At 41.7% G+C, this 21,629-nt stretch overlaps 1 protein-coding gene across 4 annotated transcripts in view; it reads right to left on the minus strand.

Moving 5' to 3' along the window:
- Positions 1-7,259: 7,259 nt before the first annotated feature.
- LOC126929831 (ankyrin repeat domain-containing protein 18B-like) overlaps positions 7,260-21,629 on the minus strand; it is a 24,031-nt gene continuing 9,661 nt past the window's right edge. Inside the window, exons 3-10 of one of the 4 annotated variants that reach the window (XR_007717291.1) lie at positions 14,083-14,361; positions 13,269-13,480; positions 11,839-11,925; positions 11,135-11,277; positions 10,022-10,063; positions 8,488-8,541; positions 7,914-8,040; positions 7,260-7,683 (exon numbers count right to left, since the gene is read on the minus strand). Coding sequence is in view for 2 of the 4 variants with exons in the window: in XM_050746493.1 (XP_050602450.1) it covers positions 8,018-8,040; positions 8,488-8,541; positions 10,022-10,063; positions 11,135-11,277; positions 11,839-11,925; positions 13,269-13,480; positions 14,083-14,361 (840 nt within the window). In the remaining 2 variants the exon portion in view is untranslated. Of the gene's footprint in view, positions 7,684-7,855; positions 8,041-8,487; positions 8,542-10,021; positions 10,064-11,123; positions 11,298-11,838; positions 11,926-13,268; positions 13,481-14,082; positions 14,362-21,629 lie in introns of those variants that run through there. The other 3 variants (XM_050746493.1, XR_007717292.1, XM_050746494.1) reach the window with 3 other exon arrangements.

A 21,629-nucleotide genomic window follows, 5' to 3' on the forward strand; every position in this document is an offset into this window, starting at 1 on the left:
TCCTAGACATCCAGGATTTTCTGTACATCTTCTGGAGTCTAGATGGGGGCTCCCAAGCCTCTGTTCTTGCTGTAAGCACCTGCTGGCTTCATATTATATGGAAACCATCAAGGCTTGAAGCCACCTCTGAAGCAGTGACCCAAGCTGTACCTGTGCATCTTTCAGCCATGGCTGGAGCTGGGGCTGCAGGGATGCAGCCAGCAGTGTCCTGAGGGTGCGCACAGCAGCATGGAGCTTTTCCAGGAAACCATTCTTCTCTCCTAGGCCCCAGGGCCTGTGACAGCAAGGGCTGCTGCAGCTCTGAGAGGCCTTCAAGGCCTTTTTCCCATTGTCTTGGCTATTTGCACTGGGCTCTTTTTTATGCACATACCCTGAGGTTTCTTGAATTTTCCCACTCAAAATCAGCTTTTCTTTTTGAACACTTGGCCACGCTGAAAATTTTCCAAACTTTAGGTCTCCACTTCTCATTTAAATAGAAGTTCCATCTTGAAGTCATTTCTTAGGTAACACATAAGAACACAGGCTGTTCAATGCAGACAGGACACCTCTTATGCTATGCTGCCTAGATGTTCATTCCACCAGCTACATCCTGAATCACCACCCCCAAGTTCATAGTTCACAGATCTCCAGGGCAGGGTCACCACGCAGCCACGTTCTTTGCTAAGGCCAATAAAATGTAACCTTGGCTTAACAGGAAATTCCTCATTTTCATCTGAGACCTTTTAAGTCTCAGATGACAAAAGTGTTTATCCTTTTGTCAGCCTTCTGATCACAAGTATTTAACAATTCTCTACAGTGGTCCAAACTTTTTCTCATCTTGCTGTCTTCTAAGCTTTCCCAACTCTCCCGACCTTTGTCTTTTACCTACTTCTGAACCTGCTGCGACATTGTCAGTTCTCTTTGTCACAGCCTGGCAATGTAATAAAAGAAGAAAAGTCCATTTTCAGGGGGAAAATTCACAAAGGCTTCAAATATTTGCATGAAAAGAAGCTGAATGCTGGTTGCCAAGACAAAAAGGAAAGGGCCTTGAAGGCATTTCATGGCTCCACTTTACAGCACTAATTTTCCATATGATCATAAAGAAAAGAGGTTTAACTGGCTCATGATTCAGCAGGCCGTAAAGGAAGCATAGTGGCTTCTGCTTCTGGGAGGACTCAGGAAACCTCCCAATCATACCAGAAGGCCTAGGAGCAAGGACATGCTACATATGGCAGGAGTAGAAGCAAGACTGAGAGAGGAAAGAGGTGCCACAGTCTGTTATATAACCAGATCTCATGGGAACACACTGTCACGAGGACATCATCAAGAAGATGGTGCTTAACCATTGGTGAAGGATATGCCTGCCACCCCCACCCCCTGCTGTTTCCAGGCAGAAGCCTGCTGCAGAGGCAGGGTTCTTGGTAAACTTCTACTAGGGCAGTGCTGAAGGAAAATATGGACTTGGAGCCCCCACGCAGGTGGCTACCACCCTCCAACCCCCAGAATCATAGTCCCACCAACAGCTTGCACCCTCAGTGTGGAAAAGCTACAGGCACTGAACACTAGTCGAGTCCTTGACAGTGGCAATGGGGGCCCAAACCTGCAAAGCCACAGGTGCACTGCCCTAGTAAGGGTTTCCCATGAGGCTTTGCCTCTGCAGCAGGCTTCTACCCCTTCCTACTACCCACCACCCTCGAAACCATCCTACAGCCAGCCTATTCCTTCCCAACCTACCCACCCCTATTTCCTTCCACACCCCCCGCCCATCTATAAATCACTCCCTCCCAGTCCCTCATTTTTCTGTCATGCTCTAATCCCTCCAAACCCTTCCAATCTTTGTTTGCTAGCCACTATGAGCCTGCTTCTACTTTTTCAGGTATCTGTATAGTAGGCTGGCTATGTAGTAATAACGCAAAACCCAATTTAAGGGGAAAAATTGAAGAAGACTTCAGAAATTTGCACATAAAAAAGCCCTGTGCTAATAGCCAAGACAAAGGGAAAAAGGCCTTGAAGACATCTCACAGCTCCTCTCGGCAGTTCTACTTTTCTGTATTATTGTAAATAAAAGAGGTTTAATTGACTTGTGATTCTGCAGGCTGTGAAGGAAGCTTAGTGTCTTCTGTTTCTGGAAGGAATCAGGAAGCCTCCTAATTATATCATAAAGCCAAGGGACGACGAGATGTCTCCTAAGGCAGGAGTAGAAGGAACACAGAATGAGGACAGAGGTTACACAGCCTGTTAAACAACCAGATCACATGAGCACTCACTCACTCTCAGGACAGCATCAAGGAGATGGTGCTTCATCATTCGTGAATGATCCACCCCCACCCTTTTAGGACTAAATCTTTTGCCACCTAGGCCCCACCTCTAACATTAGGGAATAGAATTCCGCATGAGTTTTGGTAGGGACACAGGGACAGAATAGTCCCTGATCCCACAAATCTCATGTCCTTCTCACATTGCAAAATATAATCCTGCCTTTCCAGCATAAGTCTTAACTCATTTCAGCATCAGTTCATTTCAGCAGTAACTCAAAGTTACAAAGTCCAAAGTCTCATCTGAGTCAAGGCAACAGTCACTTTTGCCTATGAGCCTCGGAAATAGAAAGGGAATTCACTGCTTCTAAGGCACAATGATGGTACAGGCATTGTATAAGCTTTCCATATCCAAAAGGAAGACATTTTCCAGAAATCTTCTTATATCTGAGACCTCCTCGGCCTGGCCTTCACTGTCCATGTTTCCGTCAGGATTTCTGTCAAAACCATTTAACCAGTCTCTATGATGGTCCAAAAATTTTCCCATCTATCTGTCTTCTTTTGAGCCCTCCAAACTCTTCCAACCTCTGCCCATTACATGGTTCCAAAGCTGCTTCCACGTTCTTGGGTATCTTTATAGCAATGCTCCAATCCTCATTTGCCATTTTCTGTATGATTTGTTTTGAAAAAGAGGTTGAATTGACTCATGGTTCTGCAGAGTGGACAGGAAGCACAGTGGCTTCTGCTTCTGGGAGGCCTCAGACATCTATCTATCATCGTGGAAGGTAAAGAAAGAGTAAGTTGTCTCACATGGCAAGAGGAAAACACAGAGGGTAGGGAGGTGATGTAGAGTTTTCAGTGACTAGATCTCATGAGAAGTCACTCATGATTGTGAGGATGCTACAAGGGGATGGTGCTGAACCATTCATAAGAAATTTGCCTTCATAATTCAATCACCTTATACCAGGATCCACCTTCCACAGTAGGAAATATAATTCAACAGGAGATTTGGTGGGGACAAACATTCAAACTACATCATCAATCTTTGAGTATAAAGACATCCACAGCAGGCTTTATCCAGGCAACTTCTTGGAGATTCTTTATAGGATTTGAGGCCTATAGCACATACACTAAAATATTCATACTTCAAAAAGCAGTAAAGTGATATTATTATTCTTCCAAAAGTTACAATGGTAGTTTAGGCATTCATAGCATGATTTAATTCATATTTGCTACTGTTTCTATTGTATCATCATATTAACTGTTTCCTACACAATTCTGTATTCAGCTGGATTTCAGTTGATCACAAAACCATCCTTGTGCTACTACCGATAGCGGGCACTAGCTCTTTGCTCTAGTGTTGTTATTCTCTGTAGAACGAATCCTTGAACTGGAAACAGTCCACGATCGAGTATCTAGTCATTCAACACTATCAATTCCTGGGTGACTTTTTGAAAAAACAGTATCTTTTGCTGCAAGAAATGCAGCATCTGTGAGTCCATGTCTCTCACTCGAATTGGATGAAAGTGGTGAATTTCAGCCAAAGTGGCCAAAGAAATCCTGTTCCTGAATCTGATGTCATCAGCCTCTGCACCTCTGTCTTCACTTCTGCCACATATTGCCGGCTCTCCGTGACTTTGGTAAGCGCGTCCTTGTGCATGCGGATGATGTCCAGGATGTTGGTCTGGTGTCCCTGAGACAGCACTAACAGGTCCATGACTGGGTCCAGGTCCTGCCTGGGCTGACTGGCAAAGAGCTCACTGAGAGTGTGGAAGGCCTCTATGGTGAAGTGGATGGCCTGGTCTGACTCCAATGCCTGGCTGAGGCTGAAGTACTGGCTGCCATCTGATGCTCTTTCTTAAAGCCTGTCACCATCATCTGCTTGCATGTCAACTCACTGTGAAGTTGAGCTGAGTGCCCTGTTGTCCATCTTCTTGGTGAAGTACTTGAAGCTGTCAATCTGCTCTCCCATTCCTAAAGGTTGAGGGTCACTCGGGGTGGGCTTAGGGACAGGAAGAATCTGGGACTCACCATCTCATCCTTCTCAGCCTTCCTCTTGCCCTGTTTCCAGGCTGTCTCTTCAGTGCTGGTGGGGCACATCAGGAAGTGACAAAGGATGTGGCACTGTGCCCACACCCAGAAGCTGGCCGTGTGGTTCCTCCACCATACTGGGCCCTTTCTGCACTTGAACATAGATGCCACTTCACCACCGATGCCTTCAATGCTGCCAGGGAGATCTTCGCCAATCAGCCCAGGCAGGGCCTGGACCCAGTCATGGACCTGTTAGTGCTGCCTCAGGGACACCAGGCCAACATCCTGGACATCATCCACATACACAAGGAAGCTCTTACCAAAGTCCTCCTCAGGATGGCCTGTGGTCTGCCTCTTGGCACCCAAGAAGCCCACAGTACTGTAGGAACTCTGATGCATGGGCTGGAGCCCCAAAGGCAGCGCACAGCTTGCTCCTGAGCCTGCTGCTCATATCCTCTATGTGACTCCATTTGCAGCACAGTTGTTGCACTGAGGCCTGTGCATGCCAGGCAAGGCCAAGCTGGCTCAAAGAGCAACCGGCCACCTCTGCAAGGGTGTGCCAGGAGCAGATGGAGCAGTCCCCAACTCACTCACTGCCAGTCAGGGTCAATCAGTTATTCTGCCCTGGAAGTAGGGCCCCAGTGCCATCTGCTTTTCCTCAAGCCTCCACTTCATCAGCTGTCAGGTGGTGGTCACTCAGGGTGTGGGAACCTGGCCATCCTTGTTTTCTTGAGTGGGTGAGGTTGGTGGCTGGTCCACCTGCTCCTGGCACACCCTTGCAGAGGTGGCTGGCTGCTCTTTGAGCCAGCTTGGCCATGCCTGGCATACATAGGGCCTGAGTACTGACAAGCTGCTCTGACTGAGCTTGTCTTGTCTTGGGCCAAATTCTAAGTCTGGCCAGGGCCACAGAAAGATGAGTCCCCTGGGTGGTAATCCTGGCTGCTGCAGGGGGGTACATGGTGCCTCTCCCATCCCAGGGCTCAGGATGAGGCCCCCCGACTGAGAGAGGACCCTTTAGGTATGGGACTTGTGCCCCGGAAGGTGGCCTCTGTCACAAAGGTTGGGTGAGAAGATGTATGGCATGCTGCTGGCTGCCAGGGCTGTTGGGATGACACATTCACCCTTCCTTCCAGGGACCTCAAAGTGACCAGCTTCCCCTTTAAGAATGACGTCCCAATGCCCAGGAGTCATCTGGGGCTGCAGGGCAGCTGGCCACATGCTGCCCTGGCTTCTTCCATGGTGCGCTGGTCACTACCCACTAAGGGGAGTCACATGCAGGCACCATGCAGGGCGCTTGTGTCTGGACCTGCGTCTTGGTTATCATGGAGCCAGACTGGGCCTGGTGACAGGGCCCTGATGGGGTTGTCCTGGTGGTCTTGGGGGTGTCCAGAGAAGATTCAGATTGGAATTGCTGTGAGGATGAATGAGATGACTGTCAGCACAGAACAGGCACCCGGTGCGTGTTTAAGGTTTATCCTCAGTAGCTGCCCAAAGGCCAAAACCACCCACCTGATAGCGACTGTCCCCAAGCCAGGAGGAAGAGAAGAGAGTTGGTCCCACTCACTTGAGTCTGATGAGTCAGCTGTGCTGAGATGTGCTTCTCACCTAGAAAACAGTCCTTCACGCAGAGCCACTCACGGACTCTGCTCTGTGCCTCTAACTGCTCCATAACACAGAGGCGATAGGGGCTCAGCAAGAGTGACATCGTGGGGTGACACAACCTAGCACAACTGGAACCTGCTTGGGTCAAGAGGGCTCAGAGTCAGTGTCCACTATCCCCTGAACTGACATGTGTGCATGCAGTGCATTTGTGCATGTGTGTGTGCCTGTGTGTGTGCGTATGTGTGTGTTTGTCTTGCTTCTCTCGCCAGGCTTAGCTTCTACACTCAGGGGAGCACCCAGGTCTCACCACTGTCACCACCAGGGCCCGTGGCCAGCATTAGAGCCTCTACAGGTGCTCTCCAATCTCTGCCTTCCCCATCCATGGGGGTCCTGGAGATGCAGACAAAGGAGGGGCACCGGGTAGAGCAGAGAGGGCTGGCACCCTCTCTAGGTGGAACACAGGTCCTGTGTAAAGTGGTAGGTCTGCCAAACAGTGCTGGATTCAACACATCTTCTCATCTTCTTTTACCAGCCACCCGCCAGGGTACCCTGACTCACCTTCCCTGCAGATGGAGGCAAGGAGACTCCACAGACAAACCCTCTGCCTGAGGTCACACAGTGGCCAGCTGGCCACGTTCCTACTGACCAGCCGCCCCTGACCAGATCCCTACTGACGAGGCCCCTAATGACCACTCCTCCATTGACCAGGTCCCACTGACCAAGTCCCAACTGACCATGTCTTCCTAACCAGGCTCACACTTAATTGGCCTCATGGGCCAGACCCCACTGACCAATTTCCCATTGACCTGGTCCCCACTGCCCAGGTTCCCACTGACAAGACCACAATTTCCCAGGTTGCCGCTCCCCCGTCCCTCAACGAACAAATCTCCATGGATCAGTCCCCAGCTGACCGAGTCCCCTCTGACCAGGCCCTCACTGTCCAGGCTCCAAGCCACTAAGGCCCCACACGGACCAGGCCCCTGGTATACTGTATAGGCCCCACCAACCAGTTTTTCATTGTTCATCTTCCAACCGATCAGGCCCCACTAATAAGACCCCCTCTGACCAGGTCCCCACTGACCAGGCTTCCAATGACTAGGTCGCCAGGTCCCCACCGATGAGAACTTTACTGAGGAGAACACCACTAACCAGGCCCCTGCTGATCAGGTACCAACTGACTAGGTCCTAACGACCAGGTCATTTCTGACCATGGTCTACCCACTCGGCCCCTGAGCAGTGCAGCTTAAAGTCTCATTACAATGTCCCCTCTAGCCCACAGACCCTCCCTCCCTGCATGCATGCCCAGGGGTCAGGCCCTGGGGGTTTTCTTGGGACAAGGCCTCTCCTCCAAGACACAGGGAGAGACAGTCAGCCTCAGGTTCCAGGTAGCCAGCTTCACACTCATCCCCCAAGGCCCGCAGGGTTCATCTCAAAGGAGATAGTGAGGTGGCCTGGCACAGCCTGGAAACCCCATCTACCTTACTCCTGAGTGTCAGAGTGGGAGGAAGGGAGGGACATTTGGCAGACGAGACACCCTGTGCTGCTGGGTCTCCCAGGGCCCTTCCCGCAGAGCCCGATCTAGAGACACAGCACAGAGGCTGCAGGGAGACTAACCCAGAACCCTTGAGGCTGAGCCAGGGACCACATGAGGACTGTCCCCAGACAGCCAGAAGGCCCTTTGCTAGTTTCTTGGTACCTCAGTGGATGCAGCAGCTGTTCTTCTGTTGGGGACCAGTGAGCACATGCTGGGGAGGGCTCGCCTGTGCTTCCTCAGTGGCTCCACCTCTGCTTCTAAGAAAAATCACTCATTCCAGGGCTGAGGCAGAGAAAACACAAGATTATCTTAGAACATTTTGTGCCAGACAGTAAAAAAGTGCTGACAGAGTAACAGGCACAAACCAAAAAGACATAAAGTCAGCTTGGAATGTCTACCACTGGCCTAATCTTGGGGAATTGGAGCACCAGAAACATGAGCTTTCCCTTCTCCCTTATTTATTGGTTTTATTTCTCCATGTAGAACAAATAAGAGAATCAGAAAATAATCACCTGGCAACCACTGGAGTAGTAATTGTTCAAACACAAGTCATCCATGAAATGCCAAATCTAGTGTGTTTTGAGGAGTAACCAGATATTTACAGAGCCTCAGATCATCACCACACAAAATACGGTTCAACTACAAAAAGAAAATCATAACATTAGCATGGACAAGCCTGGCAGGTACTCCTTAGGTCTCCTAAGTAATACAGACTGTGACATGCAAATAAGTCTTCGATGACCTTTACTAAAGAATCAATGATGACTTGGTTGTTTGGCTGTTTAAACAGCTGACATTTGGGCAATCTGAGTATGTCAAACTCAGTAATACTGGTTTTCATCTGCAAAATCCACTTAAAACTGAAGGAGACTGAAAAACAACATTTAAAATACCCTATAAATTATCTTCATACATATGATACTAAAATATCCTACTTCAGTAAAGATTGTGATGTTGTGCATTTTATGACAAACAATTAAAATGTTGTGTAAATAGCCCAGTAATAAAGTTTCATAATCTTTTAAATCATAAAATTTGTCCTTGAGATTTTACGGTTAAATATTCTCTTGATTAGATGTGGCTTACCAGTGGATTCCATAGAAGAAAGTAGACGGGTGAAAGTGTCCAACACAGCAACAGCTGGAAAGAAAAATGCAGAATTATGTTCTTTACCTAAAACACTTCGGTTAACTCAGTGTGATTTTAAAAACTAAGGAGTTGAGAACTTTATCAGAGTTAATAAGAATGAGAAATATGGGCCGGGCGCGGTGGCTCAAGCCTGTAATCCCAGCACTTTGGGAGGCCGAGACGGGCGGATCACGAGATCAGGAGATCGAGACCATGCTGGTTAACACGGTGAAACCCCGTCTCTACTAAAAAATACAAAAAATTAGCCGGGTGAGATGGCGGGCGCCTGTAGTCCCAGCTACTCGGGAGGCTGAGGCAGGAGAATGGCGTGAACCCGGGAGGCGGAGCTTGCAGTGAGCTGAGATCCGGCCACTGCACTCCAGCCTGGGTGACAGCGCGAGACTCCGTCTCAAAAAAAAAAAAAAAAAAAAAAAAGAATGAGAAATATGTATGTACATTTACAATACAAAATTACTATTAAATAATTTACACATGGCATTAACTCTAATTGTGTTTAAATATCAGAGCTTTTTCATTCTTCATTCATCTACCCAACAGACACGTGCTAAGATTCTAGAACCAGCACTAGAATTTCAAGATGAAGATGGTATGGTCCACCTCCCAACAGTCATAAGCTATACCCTAAAAAAACAGACAAGACAATGCCCATATAGAATCATGGATACATGAGAGGTATACAGCAGGGCACTACTGGAACACACAGAAGGGTCATCTATCCCACTTTTAGGTCAATATCATGGGCTTTCTGGTGGAAGATACAATATATAATATACCTGAAGGACAAGGAAAAGCTCATCAGAGAGAAGGAAGAGGTGCAGGCAAAGAGCCTGAGGTGAGGAAGAGCCCTGCAGAGTTCTGCTCCATCCAGTTTGGCGCTAGAGCAAAGGGCAGAGTGCAGTAAGTGGTGAGAGACAAGGTTGAGTAACTTGACAGGAATCACATTGACGTGGGTGTTTTTATTTCATGGTGAAAAAGTTGGAACTTTTCCTGAGAACAGACGTAAGCCAATGACACAGTAAATGACAGGAGATTTAAAATGTCACCTGTCAAGTGACTGCCTACAAAGGGTTATTGCTCAGCTAAGTATTTCTGAGTGAGTATGAGGTCTGTTGGCCTTCAATCTCTACCAAAACCCTGAGAACTTGATGATGCCTTTGTTTTCTGAGAATCGTTTCAGGGTGCTGGCTGACAGTTCCATGAGGATGGCAAAACTTAACAAAGTGTAGAGCCAGTGAAAAAGAGATGCATAGACTTCTTGGGAATTTTTGAAGCTATGGGATGTGATGAATTTATGGTGCACAAGGACAGTCTTCTCTGTGGAAGTTTTTGTTTTCACATCTTTCATTAGATGTGCGTGAGAGAAAAAAAAACGTGGTATCTACCAACCCAACAATGAAAAGGAATGCCATTTGTTATTAAATTTTATTTCTAAAATAAACCTAAATTTAAGGAATAAATTTTGGCAACATACTTCTCTTTGTTTCTCTATTTGTTCTACACAGTCCGGCTCCATCTAAAATAAGTGAAAATAATAATAACGTTTAAGTTAAACAAGAAACATTATCATGAAAATAATATATCACTTACAAATTGTGGCCTTTAGTATTTTTAGTGACTAGACATAACTTGAAGTTGGCTTCAAAAGAAAAATAATCACATACATAAAGTAAATTTTCTTATTTTAGATAACAGAGAATGTATCTGTGTAATGCTGCTTAGAGTAATTGGACAAAAATACAGTTAATATTGGTCTATTGCATATACATGATTTTAGAAAGGTGGTGTTTATTAGTACAAAGGTTAAACAATGGCCAGGCGTGGTGGCTCATGCCTGGAATCCCAGGATTTGGAGAGGCCAAGGCGGGAAGATCACGCGGTCAGGTGATTGAGACCATCCTGGCCAACATGAGGAAACCTAGTCTCTACTAAAAATACAAAAATCAGCTGGGTGTGGTGGCACACATCTATAGTCCCAGCTACTTGGGAGGCTAAGGCAGGAAAATTGCTTGAAGCCAGGGATTGGAGGTTGCAGTGAGCCAATATTGTACCACGGCAACAGAGTGAGACCCTGTCTCAATAAAGAAGAAAAAAAAAAAATTAAAGTCATCTTTTACAATGAATGCATTTCTTTGAAATTCTTAGCAAAACTCTGCCCTTTATAAAAGTTTAATCCGTTTTTTTACTCCAATAAATTTTATCTTAAAAAGAAATTTCTATTCTCTACTTACACTAAACTTTTTTTACGGTAAATTTTTCTTTCTTTTTTTTTTTTTTCCTAGTTTGTATTCTCAATTAAAGTGGTACCTGAGGAGGTTTTTCCAAAGGTATATTGAGGCATGCCAAGATTTGGAGTACAACTGAACCCATCACACAGGTAGTGAGCATATGACCCAGTAAGTAACCCTGGCCCACTCTGTCCCTCCCCGTTCTTATTTCTCAGTGTCTATTATTCCCATGTTTATGATAATGTGCACCCAATGTGTAGCTCCCACATGAGTGAAAGCAGGAGATATCTGGTTTCTGTTTCTGTGTTAGTTTGATTAGGGTAGTAGATTCCAGCCGTATCCACGTTGCTGCAAAGGACCTGATTTTGTTATTTTCATGGCTGCAAAGTATTCCATTGTATATACGGAATTCTCAGCTACTTGGGAGGCTGAGGCAGGAAAATCGCTTGAACCTGGGAGGTGGAGGTTGCAGTGAGCCGAGATGGTGCCACGACACTCCAGCCTGGACAACAGAGGGAGACACTGTATTAAAAGAAAAGAAAAGAAAAGAAAAAGGTGGTAGTATGCACCACAACTAAACTAGAATTAATTAGAGAGTAAGCCAAAGCATCTCAAGGTATATCGTCAGTTATTAGGCAATAACATGCAATTTCTAAAACCTAACTTAAATGCAGCTTTTAAAGACATTTTAAATGTGTCAGTTTAGTCACATGTATTGAATAAAGTTAGCAAATGGGTATCTCTTGAAAATGAGAGCTCCAGGGAATTAAAAAATGTAAAGTTTCCATTTCCTTTTTGTGTTAATATAGCTAATTATGATCTTTACTTAACATGCATAAGTCAACAGAACAACTTAGTATTTTACCAAATTACAAAGAATTATATTAGAGAAATGAAAGCCAAAAGAGAAACGGTCATATAACTAGCCTCAGTCAAGTAGTTCTTGCAGTTATTTGAAGTCTATTGGTTTGAAGTAGGAATTCTGATGGGCATCTGGGGAATATATTTTCTGTTGAGTCCTATAGTAGTAAGATTTCCAACACAAGATGACTCTGGGTCTCACCTTGTAGGAAGAGTGCTGAGAAAATTTTTCATCCGCTCTTTCTCCATAAGGAGCTTGGTGCTGATCATTGCTATTTTCTTATTCGATCTGTAAAGATAGCAAGACAAATGCTTAGTATTTCATTTTTCCTTAAATGATTCTTAATGACTTGCAGTTTTTAAAACGTTGCCCTGAGAGTAAACCAAAGTACCCACTAAACGGTGTTTTCACACCGAAGATGTGTGACAGCATATCTGTTGTACGCAATTATAATTGTAAAATCATTCTAAAGAAGCACCCGTGTTTCTAAGGTAATTTATACTGAACAAGCAGTTCAAACAAAGTAGACAGGGGAGAGAAACGGCTGTCAGTGATGCACAGCTCACCAGGTGAAACTTGCTGCCTTCTAAAATGGCTCCACTTGTGACATTCTAAAGATTCCATTAGAAATACTTGTATTTAAAGGGTAACTATGCGGGAAAATGAATATGTTGATTTGCTTGAGTATAAGAACCACTTCACTGGAAATAATTATATCAAAACATCATGTTGTACTCCTTAATGTAGGTTAAGAAAACTAAAATGAACAAAAAAATCTAGGAATAGTTGTGTTTAGTATAGAAATTTTAGGTTTCACCCTTGCACATTTCACCCATTATCTAGGAATAATTAAGCATCTGGCACTGAGGAAGAACTCAGAGCAACAGCTCCTCGGGGAGAACTAGATGGTGTGGTTGGGGATAAAAAGAACTAAAGCAGCGCTGAAGGCAATTAGCCCCCAGCACTGTGACCAAGGCACTGGAGTGGGGGCTTGTTCTTTCTGCCTTCCACACAAATCTTCAGGCTGAACAAGGTGTTACTTTTTAGCCACTTTGTGAATTACACTTCTTTAAATTCCTTGATAATGATTCCCTATTTCACAAGGATGCCTTTCTGTAACACCTTGAAAATGTTACACAAATAGTCTTTCTTGAGATACCCTCTATTGATAATACTAAAAATCACAATTAAAAAACGATTGTGCCCAGAGTAGCAGTACCACTCGACACTTTGGGTGTAGGTTGTGATCTACTGAAAAATAAATTAAACTCATTAATCTTTCTATTTAGGGAAACTCTGACAAGTAATTTTATAACAAGATCACTTTACGAATTATAAAACTTCAAAAATAGTGACAAAAACTAACAGATCAGATTAACTACATGAGATTTTTCAGGGGAAAAAAGTCATACAGAAGCAAAAAAAAAAAAAAAAAATAGAAATAGGACAGAAATTATCCTTGACTAATATTTTAAAGGTAACATTATTTACTAACATTATTTTCCAAAATTACATTATCAAATTAGCATTCACTTCCTACTAATCTCCTGAAGCCATCTCACTAAAAATTACGTTTTCAAAACAAATTAATGAGCTTAGTTCATTTCCTACAAGTGTATGTTTTGACTTACTTCGTTATTTTTTTTGACATGGAATTGTTAGCTTTCAATGCTGCTGCAAAGGCTTCCTTATATTCTTCCAATTCGGTTGTAACCTCTTCATAAGCAGTTTTCATTTCGGAGAATTTACACTCCACATCTTTAAGTGTGAGTTCCTTCTTATTTAGTGAAGCCATGTTATCCTTGCTTAACTGCTCCAATTGTTTTTCATATTGTGCTTGTGTCTAAAACAAATGAAAAGAATACACTTTTAAAACAATTATAACCTAATTACCATATGCTTTTTGCCTTTCATTTTGAGTCAGTGATTCAAAGAACAATTTTGAATATGTTAAAAAAAGAGGTTGAAGCTTAACATATTTATCAGCATTATCAAGAAAACTAATAACTGAATTCAGAATTAAGTCTGATTTATACAAATTTGCAATCATAATTATGTTACTGTTAATGTAATCTGGTCATACAAAAAGTAATAGAATCCATTCATAATTTTAAAAAGTGATCAAAGAACATTGTAGCTTAAGACCAATTCAAAAGTATCACATAATTTCTAAATCACAATTTTTTCTTATGCCAACTGGTCTTAATCATCAAATGACTCCATAGTGAGAATCATTACTCTGAAAGATTGATCTTGTTATAATAATAATGGAAATTTAAATATTTAAAAGAAAAAACAGATGCCATTTTTTTCTAGAACTCTACAAAGCAAACTGCTACAAGAGAGGCAGAAGAAAAACACAACATATACATATCCAAAATACAGTTTGCAGTGAAATAAATGAAAGCACATTACAGATAAACTTATCTGATTTAAATAACTAACCTGTAAATGGATTTCTTCTAATTTTTCTATTGCCTGCATTGCCTTTTCACCTAGCTCCGATTTATATTCTTGTACTTTGCCATGTTCTACCATATTGTTTTCCATATGCGTCTTAAGATTTAATATTTGTTCTTTCAACATCTTTTTATCCTCCTCAAGTTTTTCACATTCCTGTTGTACTTTTTTCATAAATAGCTCATGTTGAAGAACTTGTCTGTCTTTCACCAAATTGACATATTTTGAAGATACAGCTTCCTTCTCTGCCATAAGATCATCAAACTGCATGAATAAAATAATATAGTTTGATAATGAAGTAGGCTAAGAATAATCTAATACAAAACCAATAGCAAATTTTGAAAAGTATTTACTTGCAATAAAATGTTATCTGTAACACAGTAGATTCTTCAAATGTAAAGCCTTAAATTACTCAGAATTTTAAGAGCAAAGTTAAAGCTACCATGAGTCACAAAAATATATGCTTTACTGTCATCTTTCCAGAGAACTTTTGCACTTCATCCGACTTTTATTTTCCTGATAATACATTTATGTTCCTCCTTCAATGGCACTAAGTGATCTCTTAGTGAAAAGTGTCTAACTCCCTCCCTTTTCCTCACTTCCCACAATATGTCAAAACAGTGTCAGACATATCACATTGGGTGATTTAGGCCAAAGTCAATAAATGGTTCTGGGAATAAGACTTTGAAAATAATTTAATACTCTATACTAGGGATGGTGGCTCATGCCGGTAATCCCAGCACTTTAGGAGGCTGTGGCAGAAAGATCACTGGAGGCCAGGAATTTGAGATCAGCAAGAGCAACATAGTGATACTCCCATGTCTATATGTGTGTGTGTGTGTGTGTGTGTGTGTGTGTGTGTATATTTTAAATTAGCCAGGCATGGTGGCTCATGCATGTAGAGCCAGCTAGTTGGGAGACTGAGGCAAAAGGATGGCTTGTACCCAGAGTTCAGAGCTGCAGTGAATTATGACCACACCACTGCACTTCCGCCTGGATGACAGACAAAGACCATATTTCAAAAAGACAGAAAATAATGAATCCTGTAAATAAGGATTCTGATGCCATAAGCCTCTCCATAGACTGCAAATGTTTCAGGACAATTTGAATTGCATTTTAAGAAGTAATGATTCTTGGGGTAAAGGCCATAGCATACAGCACCCAGAAATAAATCCACATATTTAAAGCCAACTGATTTTGGACTAAGGTGACAAGAACGTACATTGGGAAAGGACAGTCTCTTCAAATGAATGGCACTGGGAAAACTAAATATCCATATGGGGAAGAATGCTACTAGCTTCCTCTGTAACACCATATAACAAAAGAAACTCATAATCAATTGAAGACTGAAATGTAAGGCCCCAAATTATCAAACTACTTTAAATAAATATAGGGAAAATGCTTGAGGACATTAGTCTGCACAAAGATTTTTATGGGTAAGACATCAGAAGCATAGGAAGAAACAAATGACAGACCAATGGTAGTACATTGAGCTAAAGAGCTTCTGGCCAGCAAACAACTGAGTGAAGAGAAAACCTGTAGAGTGGGAGAAAATATTGTCAACTATTCATCTAATAAGGGACTAATATGTAAAATATACAAGAAACTCAAACAACTTGACCGTTAAAATAAAATCTGACTTCAAAATCAAACAAAATATCTAACTATACTGCTTTTTTAGAAAAAAGAAATACAAATAGCCAGTAAGTAATTTTAAAAACGCTCAGTATCACTAATCCTCAGGGAAATACAAATCAAATCTACAATGTGATATAATCTTGCTTCAATTTGAATACATTGCTGTCATTGAAAAGATAGAAAAATAACAAATGCTGGTGAGGCTCCAGAGAACAGGAAACTCTTACATGCTGTTGGTGGGAAGGTAAATTAGTGCAGCCACTACAGAAAACAACACGAGTTTTTCTCACAAATCTAATAATGGGACTTCCCAGGGACCCAGCAACCCCACTACTGGGTATTCAGGCAACAGAAAAGAAAACAACAGATCACAAGGATACCTGTCCTCACATGTTTATTGTAGCACTATTCACAACAGCTAATGTATCAAATCAACCTATATGTCCATCACCAAATGAATGGACAAAAAACTGTGGTACACATACACAATGGCATACTATTCACCATATAAGGGAATTAAATCCTGTTATTTTTGGCCACGTGGATCAGTCTGAGGGATGTTATGGTAAGTGCAGATAAATACTGCACATTCTCACTCATGTGTGGGAGCTGAAGAAAAACTGAGGGCTGGGCAACATGGCTGATGCCTGTTATTTCTTAGCACTTTAAAAGACCAAGGCAGGAAAATCACTTGAGGCCAAAAGTTCCAGTGCACCCTGGACAACATAGGGAGACATCTCTACAAAGTCAAAAATCAGACAGGTGCAGTGCTGCATGCCCATAATCCCAGCTGCTCAGGAGGCTGAGGTGTGAGGATCATGTGAGCCCAAGAGTTTGAGGCTACAGTGAACTATGATCAAACCACTGTCTCCAATCTGGATGACTACAGTTGCCCAGAGCCCAGACTACACTAGAAAAGTCCTGTCTCTTAACAACAACAAAAAATCTCACAGAAGTAGGAGAGGGGAGGCTGGTTAATGGATGGAGAATTACAGTTAGATAAGAGGAATGAGTTCCGGTGTTCTGTGGTATTGTGGGGTGAATATGGCTATGATTTATAGTATGTTTTTTAAAAGCCAGAAGATTTTGAATGTTCATAATTCAAAGAAATGAAAAATGACTGAAGTAGTAAATGTGCTAGTTAGCTTGATCATTACACACTATGTACATGTATCAAAATGTCACTCTATGGCCATAATTATGTGTGTGTGTGTGTGTGTGTGTGTATATATATATATATATGTATGTCAATTAGAACAGAAGCGAGGCTATATTCATCCCATTTAAAAACAGAATATGGGCCAACCTTATTGACTTCCTTCTAATGAATAGAATGCAGTAAAAGGGATGCCATGTGGCTTCCCTATCTCAGACTGCTTTCCCTTCGAACTCAGCCCCCAGATTGTGAGAGAGATCAGGCCACAAAGACAGCCTGGCAGTGCCAGGGTCAGTGTTCATGCTGCCTGCCTCAACCAAGGTTCTAGTCAATGGCCAGTATCAGCCATCAAACACGTGGGTGAGCAAAGCTTCAGATGATTCCATTTCCCAAATGATCAGCTGTTCCTAGAGAAGCTGAGGGGAGCAGAGACAAGCTCTCCTGGCCAAGCTTTTTCCAAACCACAGGTTCATGAACAAACGAAATGTTTTTCTTGTAAGTCACAAAACTCTGGGTAATTGTTAGAAAAATAAAGGACAGGAAACATAACTTGTGTAGCAGAAAAGAGTCTCCTTTAAAGTAGGATCTAATAAATGTTGAGATTTATTCACTGATGGCAAACATTACTGAGAAGCAGCAGATAACCAGGAGAGAGACAGAAGCTGCTGAGGAAGAACTTTTCCTAAAACCCCCTTCAATTATGAGCTCTGATAACAAGGCCAGGGTGTCTCCTTACAATTTCCCCTCAAGTTAGGAGACCAGACTGGGAAGCAAGAAGACATATGATTTGAGAAATAACTAGAAATACTTGGTTACATAACCAAAATCAGACATTTACCTGATTTCAATGAAGTAAAATCCTAAAAGAAGAAGCTTTGAGTATTTATTAATCGATCTAGTGTTCAATTTTCATTTTCCTTTTCTCAGTGAGGAAATAAGGAGAACATTATGGAATGATTTTTAGTCTTCAAAGAAGTAAAAATAAACAGCACGCTTTGAGTGCTAAGACATCAAATGCAATTTCTCCTTCACCTTACTTCAAGCTTGTTTGTATGGAGGAGTTAAGACCATCCCATCTCTATGTTATGCCACAATGTGTCTCTATAGCACATTCTGAAATTTCAAAAGTCAAAATACTAATCTACTATGTGTCTCTGATAAATTGCCTGAACATTACCTGATTTTGAAGTGCTGCACTCCTAAGACTTTTTCTTGGAATGAATTAAACTTTATATTCCAAGAATCATCTACTGAGCTAGAAAGCAGAGCTGTGCATCTCTGTTTCAGCAAAAGGAGGTCAATACAGGGAACTGTGGTTTCTGAGAATGCAAGATTGGCACCAAGAAAAGTATTAGCCACAGTGCTACCCAAGAGAACCAGCTACCAGGTGGAAAGAGGATCTGCGAACTGAAAGATGATGACTTCACTTGATTTCCACTGAGGAAAGCTGGCAGCTCAGACTTAAACTTCTCCTTCCTGGATGGTAGACAGCTATGGAAGATTCTATGAAGTACAATGAATTAGCAAAACATAATGCACTAAATATTAGACTACGTCAGCATATCCTGTGATCAAAACTTTCCGCAAATATAACTATAGAGTGGGGCAATGGAAAAGAGACTAAAGGTTGGAATGGAGAAAAAAAGAAATCAAGTGTGTCTTGTAAGCCTGATTTCCATCATGTCTTAGAGTAAGTAAGGTATAAGCTGGCCAGAGACATCTTCGAGACACAAAAAGTGAAGTTAAAGATATTCCACTACATTTAATTTTTATTATGACATGAGACATCTGGTAATATGCAATATGATGGAAAAAAACTCCTCATTAAATTTGATTTGGCCTTGGCATAAGAATAGACATAAACAAGCTAAGAGTTGATAATCTAAAAATAAACTTGCACATTTACAGTCAATTGGTTTTATACAAGGTTAACAAAAGAACAGAATGGGAAAAGAATAGTCTTTTTCAACAAATGGTGCTGGGGAAAACTGGGTATCCATATGCAAAAAATAAATAAAGCTGGACCAGATATCTTATTTAAAAATTAACTCAAAACAGTTAACTGTAACAGCTAAAACTATAAAACCCTCAGAAGAAAACCCTGGCATAAATCTTTGTGACTGCATTTCACAGTGTTTTCTTAGCTATGACTCCAAAGGAAAAATGGATTCAATGGACTTCAAAATTGAAAACTGCTGTGCCTGAGAAGACAGTATCAAGAAGTGAAAAGGTAAGACACTGAGTAGAAGAAAGTATTTGAGAAGCATATATCTGATAAGGGACTTACATATATAGGACATATAAAGAATGTCTGCCATTCATAAACAACAAGATAACCCAATTTTAAAAACGGGCAAAGATTTTGAATAGATATTTCTGCAATGTTATGTGCAGATAAGGGAACCTGGACTTGTCTTGCCTGGACATGCCGGCAGAGGACTGGAGGCCTACAAGCACTGGCGGGATGGGGAGGAGTCACCAGGAATTCCCGCCTTATGCAGGGAGGAGCCTGACCACTTCAGCTCATGTGCTCCTGGTATTCAATTGTGAGGTGGAAACCTGTTTGCAGGACCCCTCTCTTTGCTGAGCACTTTCCTTTCACTTAATAAATTCTGTCCTCCTCACCCTTCAATGTGTCTTCATGCTTAATTTTTTCTGGTCATGACAGAAGAACCCAGATTTAGCTGAACTAAGGAGCAAAAACTCTGCATCAATACCTGCTACAGCACAGATGCAGCATGAAAAATTATGCTAAGTGAAATAAGCCAGTCACTGTAGACCGCTTGCTTTTTATTTCAGAGGCTTATAGGCAAATCTATACAAAGAAGGTGGGTGGTTCCCTAGGGCTGAGGGAGGAAGGGGAAACTAGTGAAGATGGCTAAATAATGTGGGGTTTGTTTTTAGTGTGATGAAAATATTCTAAAATTGATTGTAACGAGGACTGCATAACTCTCTCAAAATATGAAAGTGAATGAATTGTATATTATAATTAGTGAATTGCATGGTGTGCTCATTATTTCTCAATAAACCTGTTATCCTCCACCCCTAATTAATTTGGTACTAGTGATTTTGGTACTAGTGATCTGGAGACAGATGTTGCTTGGTTTCAGATCACTGGCCAGAGGTCAAGGCCTAAGAGAATCAACAGCATGTCCTTTTTATAGAAAAAAGGATTTGTTTTGAAAACTATTCTTTTCATTAGTATCAACTCAGTAAAAATTAAATGAAAAATCTTTCTTTCACTGCTTAAAGCACTGAGAGATTTATATTGAGGAATAAGACCTTGTTTTCTTTGGCTCCAATTTCTATCCACAGGGTCTGGGAATCACACACTTCAAACTATAAAATCTCATCAGATGGGTTTTATTGACTCTTATAATGTGGCTCACTTTCTAACCCGATTCCGGTCCAGCATCACAGAGAGAAGAAGCTGAAGGAAATCAAAATATTTAACCCCTAAATATATTTTTTGACATATTTTGAAATGGCCGCTGCAGGGCCAAGAGATTGAAATGTCCCTCATTAATGTAGCCCAATCTCTCCCCTTCTAGGTCTTCCCAGTTCTGGGGAAGATTAACTAAGAGCCTGATGCACTTAAAATCTGAAAAGATATATTTATCCTCAATTTTCTCAACATATTTTGGCAGAATTTGTGTTTTTTCATTATTAATATTTTCCCAAATTATGTGATTTTTAATCCCCAAACCGATTTAAAATTACCGTATGTTGGAATGTAAATTACTCTATTATAAAGATACATGCATTTGTATGTTCACTGCAGCACCGTTCACAACAGTAAAGACATGGAATCAACCCAGATGTCCATCAGCGATAGACGGGATGAAGAAAATGTGGTATATATACACCATGGAATACTATGGAGCCATACAAACGAATGAGGTCATGCTCTTTGCAGGGACATGGATGAACCCGAAGCTGTTATCCTCTGCAAACTAATGCAGGAACAAAAAACGAAACACTGCATCTTCTCACTTTTAAGTGGGAACTGAACAATGAGAACACACGGACTTGGGGAGGGAAACAACAAACACTGGGGCCTGTTGGGGTCAGGAGGGAGAGCATCAAGATCCATAGCTAATGCCTGTGGGGCTTAATATCTAGGTGATGGATTGATAGGTGCAGCAAACCACCATGGCATGGCACACGTTTACCTATGTAACACACCTGCATGCCTTGCTCAGGTAATCTAGACCTTAAGATAAAATAATTTTTTTAAAAGAAATTACCTTATGGTTTTAGCTTCTTAATCAGAATATCCATTTTCAGTTTATCTGTTTTTAAGTCTCCATGGAAACCAAAGTCTTCATTTCCAAATACATCTAACATATTTATTGTCCTTTCCAGGAGTTTCTTATATCTGCAAAAATGTACATAGTTAGTAAGTCAAGTATTTTTAAGAGTAACTATTTAATAATTGTTTAAAAAGATGTTATGTTATGGCATATCAAAGAAACAAATCTATAAGCTATGATCCTTTCAGTTTCAACTGAACATAGTTTGGAAGCATTCTATATGAAATTACAATCTTAGATAAATAATATGAAGAATAATTTATGGCATATATAGCAGGTAAAGTGATATTATAACCATACATTTTGTTTTGTTTTTGTTTTGAGATGGAATTTCACTCTTGTTGCCCAGGGCGACGTGCAATGGTGTGATCTCGGCTCACTGCAACCTCTGCCTCCTGGATTCAAGTGATTCACCTGTCTCAGCC

The sequence above is a fragment of the Macaca thibetana genome, chromosome 10 (genome assembly GCF_024542745.1).
Source record: "Macaca thibetana thibetana isolate TM-01 chromosome 10, ASM2454274v1, whole genome shotgun sequence".
In the NCBI taxonomy this organism is placed as follows: domain Eukaryota; kingdom Metazoa; phylum Chordata; class Mammalia; order Primates; family Cercopithecidae; genus Macaca; species Macaca thibetana.